The sequence below is a fragment of the Arachis hypogaea genome, chromosome 6, assembly GCF_003086295.3.
Source record: "Arachis hypogaea cultivar Tifrunner chromosome 6, arahy.Tifrunner.gnm2.J5K5, whole genome shotgun sequence".
In the NCBI taxonomy this organism is placed as follows: Eukaryota; Viridiplantae; Streptophyta; class Magnoliopsida; order Fabales; family Fabaceae; genus Arachis; species Arachis hypogaea.
This window is the reverse complement of record NC_092041.1, coordinates 13,033,009-13,056,660: the sequence shown is the minus strand read 5'-3', so window position 1 is coordinate 13,056,660 and position 23,652 is coordinate 13,033,009. Positions and strand designations below refer to the sequence as shown.

At 28.2% G+C, this 23,652-nt stretch overlaps 3 protein-coding genes, 1 long non-coding RNA gene and 1 other non-coding gene across 6 annotated transcripts; 2 read left to right on the top strand and 3 right to left on the bottom strand.

Annotated features, from left to right (window-relative positions):
- Window positions 1-737: 737 nt before the first annotated feature.
- LOC112696117 (uncharacterized) lies at window positions 738-1,921 on the bottom strand. The gene is made up of 2 exons (XM_025748721.3): window positions 1,037-1,921; window positions 738-956 (listed from the first exon to the last, which is right to left on the bottom strand). The coding sequence occupies exons 1-2, from the start codon at window positions 1,352-1,354 to the stop codon at window positions 867-869; spliced, it is 408 nt and encodes a 135-aa protein (XP_025604506.1). The 5' UTR covers window positions 1,355-1,921; the 3' UTR covers window positions 738-866.
- A 123-nt stretch (window positions 1,922-2,044) lies between these two features.
- On the bottom strand, window positions 2,045-6,654 carry LOC112696115 (DNA polymerase delta small subunit). Of its 2 annotated transcripts, none has more exons than XM_025748719.3 (15): window positions 6,500-6,654; window positions 6,281-6,410; window positions 6,074-6,180; window positions 5,812-5,938; window positions 5,466-5,573; window positions 4,767-4,882; window positions 4,599-4,682; window positions 4,140-4,208; window positions 3,981-4,052; window positions 3,799-3,890; window positions 3,580-3,707; window positions 3,324-3,425; window positions 3,152-3,222; window positions 2,704-2,784; window positions 2,045-2,301 (listed from the first exon to the last, which is right to left on the bottom strand). In XM_025748719.3, the coding sequence occupies exons 1-14, from the start codon at window positions 6,557-6,559 to the stop codon at window positions 2,725-2,727; spliced, it is 1,326 nt and encodes a 441-aa protein (XP_025604504.1). In that variant the 5' UTR covers window positions 6,560-6,654; the 3' UTR covers window positions 2,045-2,301; window positions 2,704-2,724. The 2 variants fall into 2 exon arrangements, with proteins under 2 accessions (XP_025604504.1, XP_025604505.1); XM_025748720.3 differs by having other exon boundaries at window positions 3,152-3,219.
- Window positions 6,655-6,710: 56 nt separating this feature from the next.
- TRNAA-UGC (transfer RNA alanine (anticodon UGC)) lies at window positions 6,711-6,783 on the top strand. Its single transcript has one exon. It is a non-coding gene; the product is annotated as a tRNA-Ala (tRNA).
- A 1,983-nt stretch (window positions 6,784-8,766) lies between these two features.
- LOC112698095 (uncharacterized) lies at window positions 8,767-9,470 on the bottom strand. The gene is made up of 2 exons (XR_003151374.3): window positions 9,286-9,470; window positions 8,767-9,181 (listed from the first exon to the last, which is right to left on the bottom strand). It is a non-coding gene; the product is annotated as an uncharacterized lncRNA (long non-coding RNA).
- A 2,750-nt stretch (window positions 9,471-12,220) lies between these two features.
- Window positions 12,221-13,599, top strand: LOC140173608 (uncharacterized). Its single transcript, XM_072198094.1, has 2 exons — window positions 12,221-12,427; window positions 13,177-13,599. Exons 1-2 carry the CDS (start codon window positions 12,221-12,223, stop codon window positions 13,597-13,599), a joined length of 630 nt encoding a protein of 209 aa, XP_072054195.1.
- Window positions 13,600-23,652: the final 10,053 nt, after the last annotated feature.

Sequence of the window (23,652 nt, the reverse complement as noted above, 5' to 3'; positions counted from 1 at the left end):
ATGTATTACTGTGACTATTTTTATTTTAAATTTCTTCTTCTGGTTGAACCTTGAACCAAAGAAAAAGAACTTTATTTTTTGGAGTGAAAAAGAGTTATACAATTCAAGACAAAGCAAAATATAACAGTCCAATAGGCAGCAGAACAAACCTAATTTGCTGTGCACAATTCTACAACTAAGAGTAGTGAATAGTTACTTTTTAAAGACAACTAGATACTTCACAAATTTAATCTGTTTTGATGCCCTTGTCTTCTTATAAGAATTATTTTCTTAAATTTTAGCCTCTTGTCTCAACCTAAAATTATTTATATTTTTTGTTGAAAAAAAAGAGAGACGGCAAGGAGACACGTTCAATATAATTGTGTATGGAAGGGAAAGTCACATAAAGTCTTAAACACATGTTGGCACTTGGCTTCTGAAATGGCCTTTTCTGAATTATTGCATTCCATTATTCAGTTTATCATTGCTTTTCTTCTTTTAGAGAAAATGAAAAAGGTTGTAATAATTCATTTTGATCTCAATAATTTCATTTGTTCTGAGCTATTAGGAGGTTTAGGACTTGTATGCATCATGATGACACTAGAGATTTGAGGTTTCTACCACATTGCATGCAAGTTCACTTTCAATTCCACACTAGAAAATCTAATCATGTTTTAACCTTGAACTTGATAAGGCACAAAACATGCTCTATTTTTTCTATGGCAAGACAAGAAACTGGAGCAGAGAAGGGAATGGAATGGATGAAAGAATAAACTTTATTAAGCTAAGATGAAAGAATAGAACAGAACAAGTAACAAGAAAACAACATGAATAAAGTGAATTAAACTAACAGTGCAATCAATATACATATATAACATAGGATGGGCCTAAACAATGTCATTGATCAAACGCTTATGGCGATGATAGTGCTTCTCGATGAAAACTCTGGAAGCTCCTTGCACAGTTGTGCGCCATGTCTGCAACATTGAATGGTTAGTAGTCTAATTTGTTAGTGTTGATTGTTGAAGCTTCAATTTTAGGACAAAGAGTGACTAACCTTTTGAATGGTTCCCAAGAGTGACCTGTTCCTGATATCTCTAGCCCGGAGTGGGCGGAGCAACGCCGTCCTGCGGTTGACACCGGGAGGCAGAAGTGATCTCCTCTCGACCAAAGCGGCAGCACTGCCGGAAGGGCTGTCACAGTGATCATCCCTCCGGAATCCCCTGGGCTTCTTGAGGCTAATGGTGAGACTCAAGTGTTTCTTGCGGGTTGTTTCCTCTGAACCCAGCTCAGCAAACTTCCTAAGAAGCTCATCGGAAGATTTCTTGGTGACGCGTTGAACCTTAGCATCAGCATCAGCAGTAGCAGTGTCCATCAGAATTAGAATTGAAAATGGAGTGTGTTGTGTAGAATCAAAAGAAAAAGTTGATGGTTTTATGTGGAAGGGATTATGGACCGTTGTGGGAATGGAAAAAGGGAAGACAGGTAACGCAATGATTAATATTAAGTGAATGAATAATGGAAGAGAGGAGAGGGCAAGTGAAAACTAGCCGTTGGGGGTTTAGGCTGAGATCCAAATCTAAATTCTAATAAAGGGCTTCATTTTACAGTTGCTGCTGTTTCTCTGTGCTTGCCATGTGAGACGGAACAATACAAAAACCCCTACTTGCAATTGCGCGCCTCTACGATTTCAGTGCTCTCATTCTCCCATGTGTCACGGGACTCATTCTAGGAAAACATGTTTCAGATTCTTATTTTATTCCTTCCTTTTCGGGTGTGTCAATCACAAAACTTTTTACATTTATACTTCCAACCAAGGTTGGTAAGTTAAAGTTGCATGATTACACAAGCTTGCATCAACGGTTTCTCCAAATATGAAATATCCACCAAGATATTTTATACAATTCAGCATAAACCAATAATAATAAATATTTTCGCTAGTTCTGCATGGTGAAAGATGTTTGAGTCGTGTACCTCCCCCTTTTATTGCTAATCTACTACTGCAAAACGATTCATCAAGTGGCAGGACTTAAATATGTCATGGTCTGGGAAAAAACCTAGGGACTAGAGCAAAATTTAAATATTTCAAGAATTTTTTTGTCAAAACAAAATGCCCGAACATGTTACAACGAGAAAATTAGATAATTAGAAAAAAAAATTACACAAACAGGTCAATATATTATACTAGGATATACAAAAATTATGATACACCCAAGAAATGGAGGAAGAAAGCCCTCATCAACTTTAAGCCTTAATTTTCAGGTCTTCGATCCATCTTGAAGATACAGACAGATGGCAGGCATTCAACAAATTTCCCATAACCTGAATTATACAAGACAAGAAACTTTTATTATCATTCCTAAGATGTAAACGCATATTTCTAGGAACCTTAAAACACAAAGAAGCTCTTAGAAAGTAAGACTATTAACTAATACTAGTGGCAGGAAAACTTATGCATAGAAGTGAATAAGGATGAATTTGGCAATACACTACAAATTTTAAGTAAAGCTCAGCTTCTGGTCATGACACAATGCTATTTTGTCTCGAGGATATCAAGTTTGAGCCGGAACAGAATACTTCGACAATAATGATTACTGGATTTACAATTCAGCTCAAATGCAGACAAGAGTATCCCCAAAAAACAGATGTCAACTACAGAACAGTTGCCTGTTTTAAAGAGAGAAATCATAATTCACTCTGTAAAATTTAGGTATATTTACTTACCACAACTTCAGTCTACATTCTTTATGAGCTGAATTGAGTTCCAAAACTGAGAGCATGGCATTCAAGATCCCTCAAATTTACCTGCAAAAATGAGGAAGATTTCAACATAACTTTTTTTTATATTCTTTACATAAAACCTTTACGTATATATATTAGAGGAACAAAATAAAATTCATTTCATGTGCTTCTTTTATGATGGAACTTTAAAATTGCTTCATTAAATAATAAAAGGGAGAAAAGCATGTGGAAAGATAACATATGTTATTTCTAAGAACCACATTTCCAGTTCATTATCAATTTGACATAATGTCAAAGGTTACTTTAACTATTACATTGTCAAGACAGCAAATGTCTTCTCAAGCACAAAAGACAAGTTATTAATGTGCTTATGGAAGCAACATAAGTATGAAAAAGCCATCTTTAAGAGTAGTGTAAAAACTGAGCTCACCACAACTGCAACGCCAGATTCACTGAATTTCGGGACGCTTATGAGTCTCACAAACTGCCCTTCAGATCCTGCTATCATCATGAAAGCTAATGAGTGTCAGAAAGGGGCAAGATATAGCAAAAGCAAATCATACAACATTTATTTCTGCACCATAGATCTAGAATAAAAATACCCTTTATGACACGAGATTCATATTTATCCTGATTGCCAACAAAGTACACATGAGGACAACTCTCAATGAAGAAGGGATCACTATCAGTATAAGGATAGCATCCTGGAAGACAACAATAAACATCAAAATGTTAACTTCATTTGGAATTTTTAACTCTAGTTTTCTTCAGAAATAGCATGTGAAATATGATTGCCAAAGGTTCACCCTTCCAGAAATGTTTATATTACAGTTGCATTGAAGTACACATTATGCATACCAAGAGTATTAGGTGCTGTAGGTGCTAAATGCCTCCACCTTAGCGTCCTTTCCATGAATTCAAGTTTATCTTTTGCATCAGAATATTTCTCAAGATCATCTACATTCTGACCTGACGTGCCAAGAAACCTAAAAGAAATGGCACATCATGTTAACTGTATTAGATAGTAGATTCAGAGTCAAAGACAGTAATAGGTTTGTGATTTTATAGCCTACTCACCTAATATTATCAATCTCAAAAGAATGAGGATTTGTACAAGATCTAAAGGTATTATAAGCTGCCGAACCAGGAAAAAGGCATCTATGCAATGGCTGAAAGTAAAACTCTTAGTAATACAGCCAAACAACACCTAACATTATATAAACATAAAGCATATTTATCTTGAAAGAGAACATGAAAACCTGCTGTGGTAATGAGAAATTAGCAGGGTCGTTGGGTCCTGGCATGATATCCAAAGGCAAACCAGCTGCAATCTAAACAAACATAAGTAAAAATTAAGCAATTTTCATTTGGGATAACAATGACTACGATATAAGAATCAAAATAATAAAAAATGAAACCTGATTCAATAAAATATCCAGTTCCTTTATTGGTTCAGCAATCCTTGAGAGATCCTTTGAAGCCAAATTCTGCAAATATGAAAGAAAATACCTCAACAAATTCAGCAATTGGAGCAGTCTACAGCACCCATATGTCAACACCAACAGGGAAAAAAAAAATAAAGGGGGAAAATAAAGCATGAGATGTTTTAACTTATATTGTGTATAATATTTGAACTTGGAAAGGACGAAGACACCATCACAGGAAACCAAAAGTAGAAAACAAACGGATTCATGAAAATGTTAACAACAGTTGAGATATCAGAGTTATGAGTCTTTATTATTATAAATTTTATAACCATTAAAGTGTTAAACAGCAAACATTATACAATTGTACTACAAATGTTTGTAACTGTAATATTCTTTTCCCTAGTAGTAAATGCACAGAAGTAGGGAACGATTCTGTTATAACAACAATACCTGTCCATTAACAAGTCCACGTGGTATGCCAATAGAATTTCCAGCAATGACAACATGAACAATTTGAGATGCAATACTTTGCTCCTGTTCAATTGTCATTTTGACAAGTTAAAACTTTGAATGTTGCATGATTATCAGCATGAGTTCTGGGAGAAGAATCAGGTAAACCTTTTCATCTCCTAAATGCCCTGTAATATGATCAATGAAAAGCTGAAGCTGAAGAGGATTAGAATCACTGCTCCCCACATTTAATCCAGACACAAGAACAATGTATTTGTCTTCCCCTGTTGAATCCAAAATAGAATGAAATTTCAAATTGTTAATAATCAGAATTGAAGAAATGAGCACTAAAGATGCACAGTAAGTGTAAAGAATGGCAAGGCTGTTATTGATCATCAGCATCTTAACAAAAGTAAGAATGTGAAGCATAAGCAAGCAGCAAATTATCATTATGACAACAGATGACTTGTTAAGGTTTAATAATGCAATAGGCAAGTTGAGAAGTCAGTTTCTTAAACTTGCAGCAAATGTTAAATCTTGCACCAAAAGAAAGCAGACCATGTTAAGAGAATTGAAGTAGAAAGGCATCTATGATTGTGACTATGATTGATAAGTGTAAAGCATCTATGCTGGAAAAACAAACAAAAAGGCAACTCAAACAGCAATTCTCACAGGAATGGGATGCTAGTCCATGTAGCTCCAATTCATCAATCTTAATGCAAAATTAAAGCCTACCATATGAGGGTAAGATCCAGAATAATAATAATTGAAAAAGAAAACACATGCACATAAACAGAGACACATATTCTAGGCATGTGCTTCACTAGATTAGCACCACCGTACATGTAAAAGATAGAGAAGTAATACTTGATTTAAGAGGGAATTCTATCTGTGGTGGTAGGCCAGCTTCTAGGACTTCCAAAACCGAAAAATCACCTGCCCCCGTTTCCTTTCCATGTAAGGCAACCACAATTCCTGTAACAGATGATGTCAGTACAATATCATCATCTGCCAAAAAGAATAATTTGTATGGCAGGCAAGTCACATTACTAAAAAAACAGATATCATAAGTAGCCAAAAATTTAGCTTGGATCTCAAAGCATAGAAAAAATGAAACAAAGCCAATAGCATAACAACGAATGTGCTAGTGTTTCAGAAGTTGAATCACCATCCTACCATACCCGATTAAGATAATCTGTTTATAATTACATACCTGTTACAAACACAGAAGGCGATATGATATCCCCGCCAAGCTTAACTCTCCCGCTTTCATCCTCCAACACTAGATAATCATCGTCGTGCATGAAGTTATGAGGCCTAACAAGTGGAACCGCAGATCTCTGTATATAAATTGCCATTGAAGCACATCATTGTAAATTTGCATACACAGAAAGTATAAAATTCACACAAAAATCAAATAAAAAATACAATTTTTTCCCCCTAAGACAAGAAGTGAAAAATAAAAATCCCCCTACCTCCTTAGAATACTCATCAAGTATGCAAGGTTTGAGCTTCATGTGTTTATAGAGGGTTCCAACAATGACACACTCTTTTCCCTGTTCCAATCCCAACACAGTGCACACTGCACCAAACAAAGCATGAACTAAATGAGACCTAAACCAAAAAAAAAAAAAAACAAACAAACAAACAAAAACCCTAAATTGGAAGCAAGGGTTACGAACCAGGGGTTTGGGGTTTCCATTGGGAGACGAGGGAATACAAGAGAGTGCGCATCAAGTGAAGCCGAGCGAAGTATATCTGGCTGTATTGCTGCCCCCTGTAAGTCTCCTTCCCAATTTCGAACGCTTCATCCTTAAACCCAAATCCAAATTCAAATTAAGCTCAGAGAAACTCGAGTACTGAAGAAAAGAGAACAAAGAGAAGAGAGAAGAGAAGTGAACCAAGGAGGCATAGGAGCATTGCAATCTGCAGAGGCTGTTCTTCTCAGAGTCCATTCCCATGGCAATGGCGGGAAAAGAGTTCGCGCACTCTCAAATTCGAATCGACTCAGCTGCCGGCACTACTCTGAAGGAACCAGGGAGAAGTGGAACTTAATATAAACACCGATCGCTACATTCGTTATTTATTATTGATTCTGGTTGGACTTTCAAAGGGGATGTAGCTCAAATGGTAGAGCGCTCGCTTTGCATGCGAGAGGCACGGGGTTCGATCCCCCGCATCTCCAATTTGATGTTATCATCATTATGGTAGTAATTATTATTGTTATTTTTTTTTTCATGGTATCTTCTTAGTCCCTACACTTTTTTAGATGATTTTAAAACGTTAGAAATTTAAATAGGACAAAAATATTGGGGACAAAAATAATACATAGAGATAAATTTTAATTTTATCCTTCAATAATATTAATTTTTTACTATATATAGTATTCAATTATCTTTTAATCACATCTAAATAAATTACACTTAATCATATTACTTTCATTTTAAATAAATTAATTTTTTTATAATTTTACTCTTAAAAATTTTTAGTTATCAATATTTGTAAAATAACTAGTATATAAACTTGTAGAAAATATATATATATATATATATATATATATATATATATACAATAAAATATAAATTATATCTTTTGTTTTTAATGTATCAAAATTCTTTAAAATTATAAAAAAATAAATTTATTTAAAATGAAAGTAATGTGATTAAGTGTAATTTATTTAGATGTAATTAAAAAATAATTGAATACTATTATAGTAAAAAATTAATATTATTAAAAGATAAAATTAAATTAAAATTTATTTTTATATATCGTTTTTGTCCCTAACGTTTCGTCCTATTTAAGTCTCAAACGTTTCAAAATCGTTTTAATTTTGTCTTATCGTCAATTCTGTTAATGAATTCCTAACGACATTAAGTCAATTTTGAAATGTTTGGGACTTAAATAGGATGATTAAAATATTAGGGACAACTTTGAGACTTATCTCAAATGTTAGAGACAAAAACGATATTTTAATATTATTACTATTTTTTTTTATGGTATCCTTTTATACTTATTTAGACGAATTAATGAGCTAATTACTAGATCGTTAGTTATGTTATTAAATTCTTTAAGATGTAGACTCAAATAATTAAATTAGTACTTCAATTTGCTAATAAAGTATGTGAATGAATGAGGGTAACTTCTTCAAGTCAACATACTTATTACTTCCCACACAGCCAAATGGATAGGTTTCTCATAGCCGCCCCTCAATCATGTGTGCTTTATTTAATTTAACACGTTAGTTTTAATATATTATTATATGTGTTACTACAACAATGGAAGAAATATCTAAATTACTATAGTCTGATAATTGTCAAATTAGGACTCTATACATTGCTAGCCAACAAACAGAGACAATATTCATGAATTTTGTAGACAACTTGCCATTCTAATTAAATACCCAAAAGCTGGTTATGTATACTATTAATCTATAAAATATATGTAATATTACATAATATAAAAGTAATTAAGATAACAAATTTTCTTATCCCATATATGATAAATGTTGGAGTATAATTAGGATCAATAATTAGCATTATTTAGCTCTAACAATAAAAAATATTTCACAAAAATTATACATTTTCGTATCTTTATTATATATTGTATACACAGATTAGCTTTTTTGCATTACATTTTTTAGGAGAATAACAAATGTATGTCTAAGTTAATTATCTTTAGCTTGACTTAATTAACCATTTGATTCCACGTCTATGTGGTCAAGTGTCACGTCTAAAAACTAATGAACCAATAGGAATACTTGTTTGTCGATAGATATGTAATAAAGTCAATATAAATAAGTCTTGCAAGGTAAGTAATTAAATTAGCATTTATATAATGAAGGAGCCAATGTAGTATTTTTATAATATGTATTAATGAGAGTTTAGAGATGTTCGATTTTATAAGATATCAGATGTTTATTATCTATAGTACTTGGATGGTTATTATAAATTTATAAATAATATAGATATATTGTGTTTGAGAAATTAATAGTATTTTATCTTAAATATTTATTTTTTAATTCATATTAGGCTAAATAAATAATCCACTATACACCTTGTACAAATACTCTATTGACTCCGAGATTCATATATTATTTATCTAATGTTGGTGTTTCCACGTTTTTGGTTCGTCTGCCAGAAACTAGACAAACCAAATGCAAGTTTACAAATAGTGAAACCACAATAAGAATTGGGTCATCATTCATCAAATAATTTTGCTTATCTTATACATATCTCTATTTTTACATGATATAATTTTGTCAATCTCACACATAAACATGACGACATTGCTAACTGAAATGTTTGCAACAAAGAAAAAGAAAAACATATGAGAAGTTGAAGATGCATGAAGGTAATTAATTAACCCTATATATCAAAGGGAAACATTGGAAGCTCAGAAATAAAGCTTTGTTCCAAATCAGAGAAGCCTCCCAAGTAACCACCGCCACAAAAAACTACTTCTGATGAGGATATAGTTGGTGGCTTCTTCTGAATGTTGCAACAGTTTTCATGAGTGGTTGTTGGTGGTTTCCCGGTTATCCTCTGCACCAGTTCCCGGAAGTTCTGAGCTTCTGTCTTGATTATCTGCGGAGGAAACATGTGAATTATGCGTATCTTAGGGTTCTTGTTCCTTGTTTTCGATATTGTTTTGGAATCCTTATGCATAGCTAGGGAACAAGAATAATCACCTGTGCATATCTCATTCTCATTACTATCAACCTTTCGAAGCTTGCTTTCCATCTTAGAAATATGAGAGAGAGAGAGAGAGAGAGAGAGAGAGAGAGAGAGAGAGAGAGAATACTCTTATACCTGCACTTGGCTTCTGCTTTTGGTCATCATTTATTTTATTACTTGTGAGAAAAGATATAAAAACAGGAAACAATTATAACAAAGGTTAGATATACACAAAAAAAATGAATTATTAAGTTAGTTATTAGTATAGAATGAGTGTTAAAATATAAAATTTACATTAAAAATGAGTTTATTATATATAATAATTAATTTAATAGTTAATTTTTAATTTGTGTGTATATATAATATTAAAAAATAATATTAAAAAATTATTAAAATTTATTATTTTTATTATTAATTAACTATTAATACTTAAAAATATGAGATAAAGTATGTTATTAAATTATTAGAATAAAAAATTAATTTATAAATAAATATTGTTATCTATAAATAATAAAAATATTTTTATTTATAAATTCTAATTGTCTCTTAGTATTTGTCTATAACATTTTTGAAAAAATTAAATCTCATTTGAAAGTGCTTTATTTGGTTATTGTATATTCTTTAATATAATTAGCTTATGAGCAATACTCTTGTATATGTAATTAAAACATAAGAATTTGATTTATTGTTAATTAACAATTAGTATATGTTTTCCCAATCGATCGCTTATATATGTAGATATATCTTGCTACCAATTCAAACACACAGCTTTTGCGTCCAAAAAACAAAATCGTAAACGATTTAACCACTAAATAGTAAATGCTAATTAATCATCTAGCCTTTAAACATGTAGAAAAGCCAGAAGTTTTGTTTTCAATTGGCATATTGCTTTTCATACGTATTAGCAGTTTAATAAAGGTTTAATTATTTTATTAGTTCTTATAGTTTTACGAAATTTTCAATTAAATTTTTATATATTTTTTTAATTGGGTCTTTATACTAATTTTTTTTAATTAGGTCCCTCTTAGTAGTAATTAACTTAATTTTATAGAGACTCAATTAAAAAAAATTGGTGCAGAGACTCAAATAAAAGAAAAAAAAGTGTAGGAACCTAACTAAAAAAATTGGTGTAATAATTCAATTAAAAAAAAGTACAAAGACCTAACTAAAAATTTTATGAAATTATAAGAATCAACAAAGTAATTAAATTTTTAATAATTTAATTTTATTAAAAATTTATTTACAAGTCAGAATGAAATTAAAAAGCATAAATATATAGTACTTCATATTATATAAATTATATTATTCTAATGAATAGTTGACTAATATATATATATATAATATAATATAAGTAACATTGTATTTAATTACAAATCAAAACTATTAATTATTAGTATTGCAGGATTGAAGGATTGGGGGAAAAGAATGGAAACAATCAATTGTTTCGCAATTTTGTAGATTATCACAAAGAATTCTGTTAGGTAAACGATGTAGGTATTTCGTAGGCCAAAATAAAAATGAATTAATATTTAATTTCAGCATGGTAATGATAGATATATTTTATTTCTTATTGGTAATAGGTTTTCCAACAAAAGATGTACGCAACTTTTTATTATGAGAAAGTATAGGGAGTCAATGATCTAAGCGTATAATGTGTACAATAAAGGTTTAGAAAGTATTAGAGATATGATTATTAGTGTTACATTGTCCTATCAGATTACGTTTTTGGAATGAGTGGTTTCAGAACATGGTATTAGAGTTTCATATTCGGAAGATCAAGAGTTCGATCCTTGGTGAACCCAAAATTAGCTGATGTTCATTTTATTCATAAACTATTTTGAATAGTATAGGTGATGTTCATTTTATTCATAAACCAAAGATTTAACTCATTGTACACATCGTACGTTTAGGCCATTGACTCCCTAGCACTTTATTCATAAACCAAAGATTTAGCTTATTGTACACATTGTACGTTTAGACTATTAACTCCCTAGCACTACTCTTTTATTATATAAATCTTGAATGCAAGTTAATAAATAACGGGTAATAACTAATTATAATAATTTCATCAAGAAGTGAATTATAAGATGAACCATGCTAGTGATCAGCATAACATGCAAGAATAGAATTTTTTCAACAGAAAACTAAAAAATATAGAGTTAAAAGAAACAGAATACTATAATAGGTTTCTATCAATTTTAGTTTTTAAGTCTAAAAATTTAAGATTAAGAATGATATGGTGACATAAGAATGGTGAGTAGGAATTTATCCAAGTTGGCCAATGCCCAATTGGCGGGTGGGAAGAATGAGGCGGCAGCTATGTTGTGTGTATAAATTATTGGGCTTGTGACCTGTAATGGATAACATTAGTCAGATCCAATACTAGTGTTAGTTAACAAATCAGGAAAGAGCTTTAAGTTTGAATCGTATTGAGTCAATCACGAAGATCGTGAGAAAATAGTTACCAAAGATTAGAGCAAGGAGAAATTAAATGAAGATAATTGGAGTAAAATGATGAAAAAAATTAAAAACTGCAGAGAGAAACTCAATATATGAAGCAGGATAACTTTCAAAAAGACAGATAAAAAAATTCAAAGAATGAAAGAGAAATTTAAAAGACTGTAAGCATAAGAAATTTTAGAAGAGCAATAGAAAAGAATCCTAGAACTAAAAGAAGAAATAGCAAAACTATAAAAGCGAGAGGAAAAATACTGGGACAACGAGCTAGAATAAAGTAGTTAAGATGGGGCAACAAAAATACGGTATTCTTCCATGCGACTGCTATTCAGAAAAGAGACAGGAACTATATAGAGAAATTAAAAAATAATACGGGACAATGGCCGAAAGAAAAATGAAAAATAATGGAACACATTAAGAGCCATTTTCAGAACCTTTTCAATTCAACAAAAAGACAAGATTTTGAAAAAAACCATCAATAAAATTCCAAAAATGGTAACTAAAGAAATGAATGATAAACTATTAAAAGAAGTTATAGAGGAAGAGATAAGAAAGGTTGTCTTTAGCATGGGAGGTCTTAAGGCACCCGGGCCTGATGGGTTGAACGGATTATTTTATCAGAAATACTGGGAGATCATTAAGAACGACATGTGTGCGATAATGAAGGAATTTTTCAATAGTGGGTATATACCTGAAGAGGTGAGCGAGACAACAGTAGTCTTAATTCCTAAGACCAAGAACATAGAGAACCTCAACCAGCTATGACCCATTAGCTGTTGCAATTTGGTCTATAAAATCTTAGCAAAAGTTCTAGTATAGAGAATGAAGAAGATGATGGAAAAAATTGTATCACCAACTCAAAGTGCGTTTGTGGGGGGGGGGGGGTAGATTCATACGAGACAATATCATTATAGTACAAGAGGCTTATCATAGCCTTAACAGAACAGGGAGAAACAGTTTCAAAAATTTAGCAATTAAGTTAGACATGAATAAGGCTTACAATAGACTTGAATGAGACTTCCTGAAAAAGTTCCTCATAGCCTTCGGGTTTCAAGCCAGGTGGGTGAAGTTGATGATGGCATATGTTATAAGTATTACCTATAGATTCAAAATTAATGGAGAGCTATCAAGAAAAATCAAGCCATATAGGAGACTTCGACAGGGCGATCCCCTTATCACCGTATTTGTTTATAATGGCAGCAGAGGTGTTAACAGTCCTAATGAGTGAGGCATAAAGAGAAGATAGGATCTCATGATTCAAAATAGCACCAACAGCACCCACTATCTCTCATCTACTTTTTGCGGATGATTGCATCATTTTGACAGAAGCAAATGAGGAGGAGATTTTTCAGATCATTATATTTTTGAATGAATATACTGAAGGTTCGAGTCAGAAAATCAATCTAGACAAATCAGAAATCACTTTTGGATATCAAATGCCTTTACAGACTAGAGTGAACATCGAGGAGATTCTCGGTATGGCGTCATGGGATACTCCAGGAAAATATTTGGGGCTGCCAGCCAACTGGAGAAGGTCCCAAAATAGAGCTTTAGCATGGATCGAGGAGAAGGTCATAAATAATCTTAAAGGTTGGAAAGAAAATCTATTAGGTCAAGCAGGGAATGAAACTTTAATAAAAATAGTTGTGCAAGCAATACCGTCTTATGCGATGAATGTGATTAGATTTTCGAAAGGCTTTTGTAGAAGGCTGAGCTCAAGAGTGGCGAGATTTTGGTGGGTTTCATCAGGAAAAGAACGAGGCATATACTGGAAGAGCTGGAAATCTATAACAGCAAGTAAAAGAGGCGGGTTGATGGAATTTAAAGATGTTGAAATTCAAAACCTAGCTTATTTGGCTAAGCAAGCTTAGAGAATTATAAAAGATCTGAATGCAACATGGGTGCAAATCCTAAAGGTTGTCTATTTTCCGAGAGAAAACTTTTGGGATGCGAAGGCTTCAAGAAATGCTTCGTGGGTATGGAAGAGTATTTTACAAGGTAGGGAGATGCTCCGAAAACAAGAAAAGTGGTGTATAGAAGATGGTACTCATGTTAGCATAAGGAAGGACAATTGGATAGCGGGGAGGAAGAAAGAACTTAATTTGGGGATAGCAGACGACAGGAAAGTAAAGGAGCTACTCAATGAAAGTGGCGAGTGGGATAAAACCAAAATTTACTCAATGTTTTTACAAGAGATAGCAGATAGCATAATGAGAACACCAATAAGTACAATAAAAAGGCATGACACTCTATATTGGCCTTGGAAAGAAGATGGTACGTATACAATCAAAACTGATTATCAAGTAGCAAGATTAGAGGCACAGGAAAAAACTAAAAATGGTCCTTTAACAAGCACTGATAGAAGGGGACTATGGAATGAGATCTGAAATATAAAAGTTCTCCCAAAAATCAGAACGTTCTTATGGAAGGCAGCCCAAGATATATTGTCCGTAAATACTAACTTATATAAGAAGAAATTGATAGCTAATCCTATTTGCCAAGTGTGTAACACGAAAACTGAAATTACAGAGCATGCTTTACTTCTCTGCAAATGGACACGAGGCACCTGGTTTGGGGTTGAATGTCAATGCACACCCACAGCAAACTCAGTAAAATCGTTCGAAGACTAATTAATGGAATATATAGAGAAAATAAAAAAAACAGGGAGGAGATCATCAAGAGATGAGAATAAGTAGAATAGAATTTCTAGCTTGGGAGGTGTGGAAGACAAAAAATCAGAAAATATTTCAGCAATAGAATATTCAACCAGAATGGACAATTAAAAGAGCGAAACTGATAGAGAATCTATTTTAAAACACAATAGACCAACAATTTGTAGAAAAGAAGAGCGAGAAAAATAGAACAGCACACCTGATCAGATGGGGTACTCCACTGAAAGACTGGTTAAAGGCTAATGTGGATGCTGCTTTTAGGAAGGAGGATAGAAAAGGAGCAATATCTGTGGTTGTTAGGAATAATAATGAAAAAATTGTGTTAGACTTCTCTGGAAAAATTAGCACATATTCAAGTATAACAGTTGAAGCTATAGCTATTAGGCAAGCCCTTATTATTATTGATAATTTGGATTTGGAAAAAACATTAATTGAATTAGACAATTTAAAACTAATCCAAACCATAAAATCAAATACTTCCATTGGAAAAACTGAAGCAATATTACAGGATATTAGATAGCTAATAAAAAGATTACCAAATTGTGGTCTAACTTGGACCCCAGAGAAGAAAACCAGCTTGCTCACACAGTTACTAAAATGGCAGCATCAGATTGCCTTCGTCAGAACTGGAGTATGCAACCCCACTGGAGATGCGGCGTATTATCAACATGGAAGCTCAACGTTGACAACAACTCTTGAAAAAGGAAAATCAATAATAAAGTTAGGAACACAATAATTCAAAAACGGTGGGAGTGAAATTTCAACTGCAGCAACAATTTGAATTGAGATAAGGCATGCAATCAAATTGATATAACAAACCTTATTTTGAAGAAGTATAAAATGCAGGTCGATTACAAGAGAAAAGGGAGCGGACTCGGTGCAAGGAACAAATTTCAAAGCAAATAGGCTGCGAATCAGAAAATACGTCATCATCAAAATTGCAAATTCAGAAGAGAGGAAGCGGAAGCTTTCATGTTTGTGTCCCTTTGGAGTCGGAGCTTCATTCAGAGCGCAGAGAGCAGAGGAGACCCAATCAAAAGTCTCAGTCACAATTATATATCAATATAGGTTCCGGAGAGAACAACAGCGGTGCAACGACTTCAACATACTAATTGCCTAAATGGAAGAGTATACATGCGGTGATAAATTGGAGCACAAAGCATGGAAAAGATAGAAAGAATATCTATATACTTTAAAATTGAATGAATTAAAAAATTTAGATTGGCCTGGCTTTAGTTGGATAATTTGGACTTTAATGGACAACAAGTGTATTAACCCGTGCTATGCACGTGATAAGATTGAAATTATAATTTTAAATTATTTTATTAAGATTAATTTAAATTATAATAATTTGATTAATAAAAATAAAATATGTTATGTATTATTTATTTTTTCTTAAGCTAGTGTTAAATATATTAACTCGAAAATAGTTATTAATTGGTTTTAGTAATCTACTTTCTTCAATAAATCAAACATATATACTCAATGTGACCATAAATAACTTAATAATACTTAGATCCACCAATAAATTTTATATGTTGTTTTACTGTCAAATAAGAACATATCAAAATTAGCTCAAAATAAATAATAAATTATTAGAGAATTTTAATGCACAAAATTCTCTAATAAACAATAAATAATTTAAATCTACTAAAAAATAACTCAACACTTTTCTTTGATACCTGTAAAATATATATCTGAAATAATATTATATCAATATTAGTATACAGTTTTATAATAATCGACCGTATTTATTATACATGACTCTTTCTTAAAAGTTATTCTATACACGTGTGTAGTCAGAAGATAAATTACTGGACTTTATTTTATTTTTCTAAATTATTATAATTATGCATTATTCATTAAATGCTAATTGTAATATTGTAATATAATTATAATAAAGATATTTTCTAAAATAAATTTAGAAGAGAGAATAGTACTTTCATTTTGGAGGGAAAATGAATTCATAAGGAATTGATACCTCACTTTTATTAGTTGATAATGTATTAAATATTGATTTTATATAATTATAATAAAAATATTTTTTTAAATTAGTATAATTATGTATTATTCGTTAAATGTTAATTGTAATATAATTATAATAAATATATTTTTCTAAAATAAATTTAGAGAAGAAAATAGTGATTTCATTTTGGAGAAAAAATGAATTCATGAGGAATTAACACCTCACTTTTATTAGTCGGAGAAAAAAATTCAGTTTTAGTATATTTTGTTATTATTATACTTTTTTCTCTAATCATATATCCACTGTTTTCTTTCCTTTGTTTTAGCATTTTGAACATGGGTTAACTTTTCGTAGTTCTCACTTCTCAGTCATTCTATTAGATGTAGTTAATAACTATTAATTCTTTGGTTAATATTGGAAAAAAAATATATTATTATATGATAGAATTAATATGAGTATATTTTGTTATTAAATAAACAGAGTTAATATAAAATAAAATTATACATAAAAAAAGCAAAGAAAATAAAATTAAATTAGCAAAAGTGATAAAAAGATTATTTTTATAATTTTGTTTTGTCATTTTTACGTATAGAAGATTAGAAAATTGTAAATTTTTAACTAAATTAATTTATATTTGTTGTATTCAATTTAAATAAGTAATAAATTATCTTATTTTAATTTATTACTTAAATTTATATATCATAAAAATTAAATCAAATAATTAATATACATAATTTTAAATTATGTGATACTTAAATATATATTCAAATAAATTAGTTGATATAATTAATTCATCATAATGAATTGACTTTAATGAGTTAAATAAAATAAAGCAGAAGTATACTACGTTGATTCTATTATTAAAGGTGAAAATTCAATGTTTATATAATAGAATAGATAGAATAGATAATATAATAGACGGCGAGAAAGAGAAAGATAAACATTTTTGATCCTAAGTTGTTTCATTTGGATGTTGCAATGTGAGTATCACATTATTTTACTTATTCTACCCTATGGACCTTTTTGTAACTTTATTTCAGTATCAACGAAATTTCACTACCTTTGAGTACTAAATTAAAATTCAAAATAAAACTGGAAAAAAATAAAGAGTATAAAATTATTGATTGAAAAACACTCTAGATAATAAAAAGCCAAATTAACTTTAATATTAAATTTATTAATACGATTTTAATTTTATATAATAGTTAAAAAATAGATTAGTAAAAGCAAATGGAAGAATGACTTTAATTAGTATTTGATAAAATATTCATTTAGAATAATTAAAAAATATAAAATTATGATATTATTAAAAATAATATATTTTTTATGTTAAAAAAATTATATTTAAATAAAATATTTATAAAATAAAAAATTTAGAGTAACATAGCTTCATGAACATTAATCATTAATCAATTATGAATTAACACAAAATTATAATATAATTTATTTATGAAAAAATAATCAATAATTAATATTAATAAATATAAAAATCATCCAAACACTTTGATTAAAAGTATGAGTGGTTAATTATTATTCATTATTAATAATATTTTGTTCATAACAAAAATCGAAAATATAATTATTCAGATTTAGATTTTAGAAAAATAAACGTATAAGTAACAAATGATCTATTTTATCATGTATATTATAAATTAATGAATTAAACTAACTGATATAATGAATTATAATTAATTAATTGATATAAATTATAATAAATTATATGATATTTAAAAAGAAAATAAAATGAATAAAAAAATAAAAAATAGAAGAATAGAAGAATACAATAAAATAAATTGAATATAAGTTTTTTTTTTCTTTTTACAAATTTTATATCACATCTGCTTCAATAATAATAAATAAAAATACATCAACTTATTATCTAAGAAAAAATGATGAGATAAAATCACAACACAATTCTAAAATAAAAGCTTAAATTAAAATATAATATCATTGTACAACACAAATTAAAAGTAATTTCACACTACAATATACAACACAAACAGGTAAATGACTTAAGTTTAATTACGAATTTTTTTTATTTATGCAAACATGATAACACCATGGTCTATAAATGCTTAATGAATATCATATATTGCTCTGAATGATGAACACGGGAGTTTAAGAGTATGTGCTAATTTGTGACCATGATAGTTGCCTTCTTATGACGACGCCTCATAGAAAGAAAAAGAATTGTTGTAAAAGTTACCTAATGAAAGAGTAATTGGTAAATGAATGATATTTTCTTCTAGCATATATGGTAAAATAAAAATGGAATGAATAAAATTTTGTATTTTTATATTAGAAATAGAATTTGATATTTATCCTAATAAAATTAAATAACTAATTAGTTATATTTAAATAAATAAAATAAATCAAATAAAAATATTTTAAGAATTAATCAAATCAATTAGTCAATACAAATAATTAGTATAATTAATTTTATTTGATTTATTGAATTCAAAAAATAAATTAGAAAATAATTGATTGAATCAATTAGTTTATATAATTAATTTATTATAATTGATTCGATTTAATGAATTAAAAAAATAAATAGGAAAACATAGGAGATAATAATTTTTTTAACTAAATTAATATGTATTTATTGTATTTAATCAGTATAAGTAACAAATCATCTATGTTATTATGTAACTTATAAATTAATGAATTAAAATAATTGATATAATAAATTATAATTATTTGATTGATATAAATTATAATAAATATACCTAATCAAATCAATTAGTTGATATAATTAATTTACTGTAATAAATTGTATTCAATGAGATAAAAAATAAATTAAGAAACACACTAAAAAGTATGTCAGTATGTCACGCCCATCATAAAGTGCAGAAATTCAATTTTTATATAATAAAATATATATTCTTATATATGTTATAGAAATATAATTTGATTCCATGAACTTGCTTATTTTTTTTAACTTGCCACCTATATTCAGCATGAAATCTTAATTTTTCTAAAATAAATTTAGAAGAGAGAATAGTACTTTCATTTTGGAAAAAAAATAAATTCATGAAAAATTGACACCTCGCTTTCATTAGTTGATAATGCATTAAATATTAATTTTATATAATTATAATAAATATATTTTCCTAAATTACTATAATCATACATTATTCATTAAATGTTAATTGTAATATAAATATAATAAAGATATTTTTCTAAAATAAATTTAGAAGAGATAATAGTGCTTTAATTTTAGAAGAAAAATGAATTTATGAAAAATTGACATCTCACTTCAATTAGTTAGGAAAAAATACAATTTTAGTATATTAAGTATAAGTATATTATTATTATTATTATTATTATTATTATTATTATTATTATTATTATTATTATTATTATTATATTTTCGATTGATAATTGATAAGTAGTTTAATAATATATTAAATATAAATTTTATATAATTATAATAAAGATATTTTTCTAAATTAGTATAATTATGCATTATTTATTAAATGCATTCATTTTGGAGGGAAAATAAATTCATGAGGAATTCACACCTCACTCTCATTAGTTGAGAAAAAAAAATCCAATTTTAATATATTAAGTAGATTATATAAATATAAATACTTGTTAAGTATATATAAAAGAGGAGATATATAATTATATATAATATAATTGCTATATATATAACAGATATAAATTATTATAATTATAGAGACTTACTATAATTATATTAAATTTAATTATGAATGTAAATAAATAAAAGTGATAATAATTAATATTATTTTTTTCTTTTTTACATTTAATATTTACCGTAAATATAAAAAATATTGAGAAAAAAGTAGATACTGACTTTATTTCATTTTATTTTACGTCATGGATTTTTTTTACTAAAATTAATGGAGGAAAAAAATCTTTATAATTATATATCAATCTCAATCACAATAAATAAGATGAATCGGTTGAGCAACTAACAAATTTAACGGGTAAATGTTATTTTTTATTTATAAAAAAAATGAGGTAACATGCATGCGTATATTTATACAGGAAGAATATATATTTACAGCTCTAAAATCTTCAAGAATATTCGATTGTATTATCTTTCAAGTCAAAAAATCCATCTTTTATTTTCATTATATATTTATATTAATTCAATTAGATGAGTGTTTTAATAAAAAGAAAGATTATAATTATTATTATTATTGAATAATAACGATAATTATTGTTATTATATTAAATTGGCTTCTACAATATATATTTTGTTGCTTCTACAATCGTGCAATAATATTTTCTTTCATTTGTTAACTAATTAAACTTGGTTATTTATATTAAATATATTTAATGATTACTAAAAATTAATCATATAATTATCATTATTAATAACCAATTATTAATAATCAATTTATATTTCTCTAAAATATAATTTTCTATCTTTTTGTTATTATTATTTTATTATTATTATTATTATTATATTATAGCTCACCATTAAGATAATAATTTGTCACTAATAAAATTTTAGGATAATGAATAAAAAATAAAATTATATCAATATAATTAAAATAGTTAAAAATATTTTTGATTGATAATTAGATTAATAATGTATTAATTATTAATTTTATATAATTATAATAGAGATATTGTTCTAAATTAGTATAATTATGAATTATTCATTAAATGCTAAGTATAATATTGTTATATAATTATAATTAAGATAATTTTTTGAAATAAATTTAAAAGAGATTAGTATAATTATAATAAAGAGATTATCTTAAATGAATATAATTATGTATCATTCATTATATACTAATTATAATATAATTATATCAATTAAAGATAATTTTTAAAAATAAATTTAAAAGAGTGAAATAGTGCAATCATTTTGGAAGGAAAATGGGTTCACGAGAAAGTGACACCCCACTTTCATTAGTTGGGGGAAAACCTAATTTTAGTATATTAAAAAATAGAAATAGATTGGTATATAAATTATAATAAATTATATAACATTTAAAAAGAAAATAAAATGAATAAGAAGAAAATAAAAATAAATAGAATAGATAGAAGACTACAATAAAATAAATTGAATGTAAGAGTTTTTTTTGGTACATTTCATATCAATCCGTTTCAATAATAATAATAATAAATAAAAATACGTCAACTTGACATCTAAGAAAAAAAGATGAGATAAAATCATAATACAGTTCTAAAGTAAAAGCTTAAATTAGAACATAATATCATTACACAATACATATTGAAAGTAATTTCACATTACAATATACCACAAACAGATAAATGACTTAAATTTAAATACGAAATATTTTTTATTTATGCATACATGATAACAGCATAGTCTATAAATACTTTATGGATAACATATCTTATATAGCTCCGAATGATGAGCACAAAAGTTGGAGAGTGTGGTAGTTTGTGTCCACGATAGTTGTCTTCTTGCAACGACGCCTCATAGGAAGAAAAAGAATTGTCGTAAAAGCTATCAAATGAAAGAGTAATTGGTAAACGAATGATCTTTTCTTCTAGCATACATGATTTTTTATAGTGGTAAAATAAAAATGGAAGGAATTAAATTTTATATTTTTATATTAGGAATAAAATTTGATATTTATCCTAATAAAATTATTATTATTATCAATATTAATGGGTTAACAACTTGCCACTAATAAAATTATTGGATAATGAATAAGAATTAGAAGGATATGAATATAATTAAAATGAATATAATTAAAATATTTAAAAATATTTTTGATTGATAATTAGTTTAATGATGCATTAAATATTGATTTTATATAATTATAATAAAGATATTTTTCTAAATTAGTATAATTATGCATTATTCATTAAAATAATTTAAAATATTTTTGATTAATAATTGATAAGTAGTTTAATGATGCATTAAATATTGATTTTATATAATTAAAATAAAGATATTTTTCTAAATTAGTATAATTATGTATTATTCATTAAATGCATTCATTTTGGAGGGAAAATGGGTTCACGAGAAAGTGACACCTCACTTTCATTGATTAGGGAAAAACCCAGTTTTAGTATATTAAGTAGATGTAAAAAAGAAAACGTTTTTTTTTTCAAAATCCAAACAAAAAATCAACATATAAAATAAAAAAAAATTAAAAAATAGGTTGATTTGTGAAAATATTTTTTATTTTTTTATATATTTTTTAATTTTTTACATTTTAAAAATACAATTGGTTTATGAAAAAAAAATTATTTTTAAATTTTAGAAATAATAAAAATATGTTTGATTGATCTATTTTTAATATTTTAGAATATAAAATTATATTTTTATTAAAGATACGACTTTAGTTATTTAATCGATATTGACAACTATAGTTGACAGTTATACTAAAGATAATGTATATATTTTTTGAACCTATTATGTAGGTTCATATGTACATATTTGCCTTGCTTTTGTATAATTATTATATTATTTACCTATGTTTTTCGTTTTCTATAATATCTAGGCATTGCAATTTGAAATTGCCGTGTCTCCTTTTTTCATTTTCTTAAACATTTGGTTATTAAAAAAAAATAGAAAGGGGCAGCGCATGTGCGAAGCAGATGGATAATGGATAGGGGTGTAAGTTACCGAACCGGACCGAATTTTACCGCAAAACCGAACCGAAATTTACAACAACCGAAAGGAAAATCGAAAAAATCGGTTTTTTTTGGTTTTTTTTGAATTAAACCGATCGGTTCGGTTCGGTTTTCGGTTGGCTCAGTAAAAACCGAACCGAACCGAACCGAACCGAAATATTGGTTAAGAAACCTTGTTTTTTACACATTTACCCTTTAACCTTGTTGTTTTGCTAGACATTTTTAATTGTCTTTGTTTTATGTTTAATTAAGTTGAATTTGTATTGGATTTGGATGTGATAAATTCTTGTTTTTCTAGTTTATTGAAGGTTTTAAATTTTATTTTATGGCATTTTAAGGTGTAAAAAAACCGAAAAAACCGACCGAACCAAACCGCTGTTGGTTCGGTTCGGTTCGGTTCGGTTGCTCAAACTGCAGCCAACCGAACGGTTGGTCTCTTTAAAGAACCGATCAGGTCGGTTCGGTTGGTTTTCGGTCCAAAACCGAACCGAACCGAGCCGATTACACCCCTAATAATGGATGAGTGTGTGTAGCTAAGAAGCACCGATACGACACGCGATATGGACACGACACAACACGAGACACGTTCTTTTTATAAAAAATTGGATACGACGCGTTTAGGATACGTTGTGAATTAAAATTTAAATAATATATTAAATTAATAAAATATCATATTGTAAATATAAGAGTAAATA

Bases quoted from the DNA above. Each gene is read 5' to 3' on its own strand.
- LOC112696117 (XM_025748721.3), bottom strand. From the start codon at position 1,354: ATGGACACTGCTACTGCTGATGCTGATGCTAAGGTTCAACGCGTCACC. The intron at 957-1,036 runs GTTAGTCACTCT...TCAATGTTGCAG, and splicing joins TCTTGGGAACCATTCAAAAG to ACATGGCGCACAACTGTGCA.
- LOC112696115 (XM_025748719.3), bottom strand. From the start codon at position 6,559: ATGGGAATGGACTCTGAGAAGAACAGCCTCTGCAGATTGCAATGCTCC. The intron at 5,939-6,073 runs GTAGGGGGATTT...ATTTATATACAG, and splicing joins TTGATGAGTATTCTAAGGAG to AGATCTGCGGTTCCACTTGT. The intron at 4,209-4,598 runs GTATTGTTGTTA...TCATATTTGCAG, and splicing joins GTGGACTTGTTAATGGACAG to AATTTGGCTTCAAAGGATCT.
- LOC140173608 (XM_072198094.1), top strand. From the start codon at position 12,221: ATGGTAACTAAAGAAATGAATGATAAACTATTAAAAGAAGTTATAGAG. The intron at 12,428-13,176 runs GTGAGCGAGACA...ATGCCTTTACAG, and splicing joins GTGGGTATATACCTGAAGAG to ACTAGAGTGAACATCGAGGA.